This window comes from Pempheris klunzingeri, chromosome 16, assembly GCF_042242105.1.
Source record: "Pempheris klunzingeri isolate RE-2024b chromosome 16, fPemKlu1.hap1, whole genome shotgun sequence".
Taxonomy (NCBI): Eukaryota; Metazoa; Chordata; class Actinopteri; order Acropomatiformes; family Pempheridae; genus Pempheris; species Pempheris klunzingeri.
Window position 1 is genome coordinate 20,032,946 of NC_092027.1, and position 7,167 is coordinate 20,040,112.

Below are 7,167 nucleotides of genomic sequence, written 5' to 3' on the forward strand. Positions count from 1 at the left end.
ATTAGTCGCATTTGCACTGTTAGCACTAGCTCTCATCCTCCAAAGTGAAAGGAGTTTTAATTTGTACAAGAACTAGCAGTATGGCTGTGTCTCCGGCAGTCACAGCACTGTGTGAGAATTCAAATGAAGTCTTTCTAGATGCCGCCAGGTTGTTACTTACGTACGCGGACAACATTTTAAGGTAACGTTAAAGCTGTGAACTGTGTGCAACACGCACTATACCAGCGGAGTGTTCAGATGTGATGTGTTAACGCTGGCTAAACCGAGATTAGATTTGAAATGTTCTGTAACGTTACTGTCCAGCAGTAGCTGACACCCTGGCACCAGCAGCCTAGAAACGGTAAAGCTAACCTAGCTGTACATGAGCCACGATATATGCCGTTGATGCTGTTAACACACAGCGTCAAACCAAACTGTTAAAAAAAAAGCCGGCATTTGATTCTTCCATGTGTATCAGCACACACTCATACATATAAACCCTAACATGACTTAATTATTAACGGCAAGCGTGCTCTGGTTAATTCGGCTTTCGAATAACTCACCAGGAAACAGGTTTAAGTTGTGAAAATCTATTATTCACCCTCTACGACTCTCTAGAATAGACTGTGAGCGTGGCGTGAAATATGGGTGCAAGAAAATGCCCACTTACCACAACTTAATCTAATGACACCAATTTATTATTTGCTTACATATTAGCCTTTGTAGATGGTAATTTGTCTCAAAATATATTTTCTTAAAAGCGACGAGAACAGCTCTACTTCCGCATATGGTGTCACCTCCCAACAGGTATCCCAATGAGGAAAAGTACAGATCCATCCGCATAGGCAATCCTACTTTCTCCACCAAGCTGTTGCCCATCAAAGGTGCTGTGGAGTGTCTCTTTGAGATGGGATTTGAGGAGGTAATTAACACGTAATTAATAAGTAAACTGAATTATAGAGAGCACACCCATCGTACGATTAGCTTAATTGCCAAAGGTCTATTTGATCATCGGTCGTCGGCCTAACTGTGACGACATCTGCACCTCTTTTCAGGCTGAGACCCACCTAGTGTTCCCCAAGTCTGCATCAGTGGAACAGCTAAAGCTTATCCGGGAGTCCATAGCAGCAGAGCGAGATCAGAGGCTGCGTGGAGGACATCCTGTCCAGCCCACCGCTCAGGCTGCTGCTGCTGCTGCTGCATCTGCATCGACCTCGGCCTCAACCTCAGCAACACAGAGCTCTCCTGCTGCCCCCAGCCAGCCAGTAGCACCAGCACCACCCCCACCACAGCCACCACAGCCGACATCCTTGGTAAATATGGGTCCATCCGTAGCTTAAATATCAGAAATTGTGATTGAGCATGACACTGTAGCAGGGTCACAGTGGAGACTGAAGACACCTCAGCTCACTTTTGTTGCAGATGATGGCCTCAGTGTGTGCAACCATTCATAAAGGTGTTCTTTGCCATATGCTTGGGGCAGCAATCCTGTTTCAGGGCTTTATTTTCCTGTACAATAATGAACATGGGCTGCAATTGGTGATTATATTCACTGACAATTAACAATGACCTATTCGATTAATAGAATGAGTAAGTCCAAGGCGACATCCTCAAATGACTTGTTGTGTCAGACCAACAGTCCATACAATCCCTTACATCTCTGATAAACGCTATGTTTACCTCCTTCATTCACGACCATTTGTCACGCCGTCTCTACTTTTCCTTACTCTCGGCTTGTTTGTAATCCGGATGCTTTCTTGTCGTTTTGTCAGGAGAGCAGTATGAGTTTCTTTGTGACTCTACAGTCAAACTTCCAACATGTGATGCTGTATGAAAACCCTGAGCTACAGCAGAAAGCCAGGAGCTGCATCCCTCACCAGCAGCTGTCCTCTGCTGCAGAGCACAAGCTGAAGGAGGTGAAAGACGCCGATCCAGGTGAAGTCCTCTCACCCATTCAGAAGAACTGGTTAGATCTGGATCATATAGCATGCAATTAAAGACACAAATAAGGAGTCATTCAAAGAGACCAACTGACTTGCTTTCCTGCCTGTAGAATGTAAACTTGGAATTGAAGACTACCTGGTGCTGGAGTTGCTCAGATGGTTCAAACAGGACTTCTTCTCATGGGTGAACAGTCTGCCCTGCAGCAGCTGCGGAGGCCCGACCCAGAACGCAAGCTCCCTCAGCCCCACCACCGATGACCTCCGCTGGGGAGCCCAGAGAGTGGAGAACCACTACTGTCAGAGCTGCCAGCTCTCCACCAGATTCCCTAGGTCTGTGTGTGTGTGTGTGTGTGTGTGTGTGTGTGTGTGTGTGTGTGTGTGTGTGTGTGTGTGTGTGTGTGTGTGTGTGTGTGTGTGTGTGTGTGTGTGTGTGTGTGTGTGTGTGTGTGTGTGTGTGTGTGTGTGTGTGTGTGTGTGTGTGTGTGTGTGTGTGTGTGTTTGTTTTGGCTAGTTCTACTATGGCAGTGAGGCCACCTGGGATCAGTTTTAGAGATAAAATTCAGATTTGGACGAAGCTGCAGAAAGAGTCAGGCACATTAAGCAATGATACGGATCCGTTTTAACTGCTTGTACTTGTCATTGTTAAATTTCTTGTATTCAGCAGTATTTACTGTTAACAACACTTTAAAATGGTAAGAAGTAAAACATGTTTCCTGGAAACAGTCGTAACGAGTATGAATGAATCCGACCACAAAATGCATGGAGAATAATTGATTGCTTTTCAGTTATGCTCATTTTCTATGCTTTTTGTTAATATCAGGTATAACAATCCTGAGAAGCTTCTGGAAACCAGGAGGGGGCGCTGTGGAGAGTGGGCTAACTGTTTCACACTGTGCTGCAGAGCCATGGGCCTAGAGGCCAGATATATCTGGGACAGCACGGGTAAGTACAGAAGTGACAGATGTGGCTCTTGCATTGCTAATTTAATTCTCTGTCCTGCAGAGAAAAGCAGCAGTTTGACACATTGAAAGGAAATGTTGTTGACTAGTAGTCCTGAGAACTAGTCGGTCCGGTCCCTTCAAGAACAATATTCTATGTGAAACACTTTTTAAATCGTGCCACTGAAAGTGTTTGGTAGCTTTGACATAACTTGTCACATTTCCAACATCACAACATGTTTTACTTTCATACTTGCTGTTCATACGTGTTGTGCATAAAGTGTGTGGAAGGCTCAGTGAAAGCCAGCTGTGTTGTCGCCCTGCTCTTTCAGACCACGTGTGGACAGAGATTTATTCGGCCTCTCAGCGCCGTTGGCTGCACTGTGACTCGTGTGAGAACGCCTGTGATAAGCCTCTACTGTATGAGGTTGGCTGGGGGAAGAAACTGGCCTATGTTCTGGCTTTTTCTAAGGATCAGGTGAGACAAATAGGCGCTACATATTACTACTGTTACAACTACCACTATCAGTTGGTAAAGTTTTACGCTGGTATCGGTCATGTTTTAATGTAACTTCAGATTTTTGCCTTTTTGCGATCTTATTTCTGGGTGTCAGTTAAAATAAACACTAAGGTATCACATCCTTAAAGGATAAAGATGCTTACAGTCTTTCATATTTTACCAGCAACCATACAAACTTAGTCTCTAAAACAGCTGGTCACTGTACTGTTTTTAACAAATGTTACTCAGACAGAAAGAAGCTGCATTTGCTGGGGACTACTCTTTGTTATGTTTTGGATTAATACCCACATGGCATGTCCATGTTTGGAAAAGAATGGAGCTCCTGGCACAGATGAACGAGTTATTTCAGGTTTTAGATCCAGGCTTAGTTAGTAGGATCAATGCATTGTTGGTTTGGTTATTTTCATGGGATTTGTTGATAATAAGAAAACTATGAAATATCAGACAACTTTCTTGGCTTTAACTTCATTGATCATTATGAAGTAAACAGTGATTGCACAGTGTAATTGCGATAGAATAATGACACCATCTGTGTTTAGAATGGTTCCCTATAAGTAATTCTGTCCTGTCTACTGGGAGAATGAAGTAACACTTTGCAGCCCAAAGGAAGTGCATCAACCACTGTAAAACCAAACAGCCACTGAGTTGACATTGCTTGTACTTAATCAGTAAATAACTGTTGGTATTTTTTTTCAAAGCTCTGTAATCAGGTTTTCATAATTGTCCAGCAGTGGCCTTTCTAAAATGAGCAGTAGTGAAGTTACTGTAGTGTGTCGTGATCAAGGACTTGTTAAACAGACAAATGGTTGAATATTTGAAGGTGGAACTTTTGGTGGACTTCACAATTTTATGCATTAATGTGTCAAATCTCATTTGTTACATCTCACATCTTTCAAAGCGACATAAATGCTTGTTGGTGTAACATTATTCCGGCAAACAGAATGTGCCCTGTAGAGTTATCTGGTAAACCAACATGTTTGTAATTCATGAATTCATTCATTGAAATCATTTCCTTCCTTGTTAAATATTTGCAAAGCTGGTTTGAAGAGCTGTGCACTGTTGACTGTTGTTTAGGTGTGAACTCCCTTCCTGGGACAGACAGGTCATGTACTTGAGTATGTGTGTGGTGCAGGTGGTTGATGTGACCTGGAGGTACTCCTGCAAACATCCAGAGGTTTTGTCGAGAAGGACCAGGGTTCAGGAGGCCTGGCTGCTGCACACCATCAACGGGCTCAATGCCTCGGTAAGCCTCGAGGCTCAGACCCTTTTGACTGATTGTTGTGGTGACTGATGAAACGTCATGCTACCCTCCGTCTGCTCTGATACTGAAGAGGCAGCAGCCCCTGGGTCCAGACAGGAAGAAGGAGCTGACAGAAAGGCTGCTCGTCGAGCTGGTGGAGTTTATTTCCCCCAAGAAACCAAAACCAGGAGAACTGGGGGGGCGCAACTCTGGCTCTCTGGCCTGGAGGATAGCACGGGGGGAGACCAGAGGGGCTGACACAGAGGCCTCCACACAGGTACAGTATATTGAATATGGTATTATAATCGAGCGCAGTTTATTCGGTATATCCAGCTAAAGCTAATACAACAGTCCACCTTCATGACGGTTATTATGTTCCGTTTTTGTTTCATATTTATGGTATTATTATTAATGTGTAATCACAACTGCATTAAACATCACTGGCAGCTCAGTTTTTGGGTTCACTGAGCCACCAGCATTGTTTTATTGATATTTTATTAGCTTAGTTCATGATAACTTGGTAGCTAGATGTCTAACTTTGTGTGTGTGTGTGTGTGTGTGTGTGTGTGTGTGTGTTCCCTCAGACTGCAGGTTATGTGTTTACTCCTACTGAGAAAGAAAAGAGTGACCGGTTACTGCACGTGCGCTACAGTGCCTCCACAGACCAGTACTGTCGGGTGTCCAATGACTCTGAGGTCATCCAGAGCTGGGACGGGTGTGTGTGGAGGAAGGAGTGCGTGTTCAGGAAGCTGGAGAATGATTGGCAGATGGTACGTTTATTATTGTTTCATAACAAACCCGTATCCTTTCATGATTTTGTCATCGTTCTATTGCTCAGGATAGGAAATGAATGGATTTAAAATGTCTACGGCATGCATGTTTCATGAAATAAATAATTCATTTAAACGTGAAGTTCTCTACTTTTTGTAACCTACTAGTCATTTATCCACCAAAACATGAACAGGGCCCAAGTTCTCCTTTAAGAATGAGAGTGTTATGTTAAGAGAAAGCACCTACAGTATTTCAGAGAGCAGCCAACACACGGATACCAAAAAAAGTGCTTCCTAAAGCAAGATCATGTATGACTTAACATGTCTGAGATCAGGAAGAGATTGGAAATATCCTATAGGTATAATACATATCCTATAGCAAACAAAGACCTGCCGCAGTGACAAATATTGCAGAGTACATTTGTTCATCCCAGAGTCATCTTTTTTGATCCAGGTGCAGCGTGCAGCGGTAGGCATGCTGAGCAGATTGTATTTCTCTCCTCAGGTGTACATCGCTCGAACAGAAGGTTCTCCTGTGGGAAGAATCAGTTGGAAGTTTGACTTTGCTCCAGCAGGAATGAAGATAAAGTCTGTCTCGATCATGGCCAGCAGCCAGACCTTCCACTCTGGGAAAGTCTGCTGGCACTTGCAGGCGGGCCAGACTACTACAGAGTTCTCTGGAGGTACGGTTATGTAATAGATACTCTGATATAATATCCCAAACGTGATTGCGGGCCATGATCCCTGCTAAATAACTTCCTCTCCTGTGTTTGAACGTTTTAGATGGGAAGACGCAGTCGTTCCAGGGTCTCTCCGGCTCCTCAGAATTGGTTGTTGTAGCAGGACTCAGTGGTGGAGAGGGCGAGACGTCATGGCAGCACTCTCAGCTCTTCAGACAAAGCTTAAAGGAGACGGAGGAGACTTCATTTGAGATCATCATCCACTTAGATAAAGATGTTTAATAGTCGTTTTACTCAAAGAAATCGGACCTCTTTCACCACCGACTGCTTTTACAAGGTACAAGCTAGTCGTTTGGATGATAGTTTTCTTTGACAAGTCGGTGCAATATTTAAACGTGTCAGTCCTCCAGAATGATTAAACATGCATGGCCTGATGATAGATGAATGAAGACGTGGATTTTGTACCTATCGCAGAGTACAGATGCCACACTCTTAATTTATTTTTTGATTTGACCCTGGGCCAAATAACTTATGAGACATGCATTCTGAAATATACCCGTGAAGAGTTTTAACCATAAAGCCATAGTTTTTTTTTGTATTTTTTTTTAGCAATTTCCTCCACTGTGGATGTGTCTGTAATGTATGTGCTGCATGGAGACAATCCCTCACAGCAAACCAGGGTTGATGCCCTTGTCAGCTCAGGTTGCTCCAGTTCTCCTGCTGGTGATAAACTGTATCGTATTGGTGAGTGTGTCATTTGATACTTAGCAATGGTATTTTTACACCTTGCCATGCCCTCCAAAAATCCATGTGTATGATAATAAAGTGGGTAGATTAATATTGGTGTTGGGTTGATGGTAAGGGCTGAATGTTAAAAAAAACAAAAACAACATATGGTGGTATAATAAAGATATTTTCATTATAATGCTATGGAAAGGTGTGCATTACATTCCACACTGGTCCCTGAGTGAGGACATTTGAGCGGGGCTTTGTCGCCATCTTGTGTCGGGAAAAGAGCATAGGTCACCAAATGTTGACTTTCCGTATTGGTCGAAGTGCCGGTGCCTTTGAAAAGCAGCCACCTGATTGGTCAGTTT

General features: G+C 43.5%; 1 protein-coding gene across 1 annotated transcript; it reads left to right on the top strand.

The window, feature by feature from the left end:
- Positions 1-19: 19 nt before the first annotated feature.
- ngly1 (N-glycanase 1) lies at positions 20-6,964 on the top strand. Its single transcript, XM_070846334.1, has 12 exons — positions 20-181; positions 787-901; positions 1,035-1,292; positions 1,752-1,914; positions 2,033-2,252; positions 2,743-2,864; positions 3,193-3,338; positions 4,513-4,623; positions 4,712-4,897; positions 5,205-5,390; positions 5,896-6,073; positions 6,174-6,964. Exons 1-12 carry the CDS (start codon positions 81-83, stop codon positions 6,350-6,352), a joined length of 1,965 nt encoding a protein of 654 aa, XP_070702435.1. The 5' UTR covers positions 20-80; the 3' UTR covers positions 6,353-6,964.
- Positions 6,965-7,167: the final 203 nt, after the last annotated feature.

What these genes read in the sequence shown, in the direction of transcription:
- ngly1 (XM_070846334.1), top strand. Translation starts at nt 81, where the DNA reads ATGGCTGTGTCTCCGGCAGTCACAGCACTGTGTGAGAATTCAAATGAA. An exon ending in GGTGAAAGACGCCGATCCAG is followed by an intron (nt 1,915 to 2,032) that starts GTGAAGTCCTCT and finishes TCCTGCCTGTAG; the next exon opens with AATGTAAACTTGGAATTGAA. An exon ending in TGGCTTTTTCTAAGGATCAG is followed by an intron (nt 3,339 to 4,512) that starts GTGAGACAAATA and finishes TGTGTGGTGCAG; the next exon opens with GTGGTTGATGTGACCTGGAG.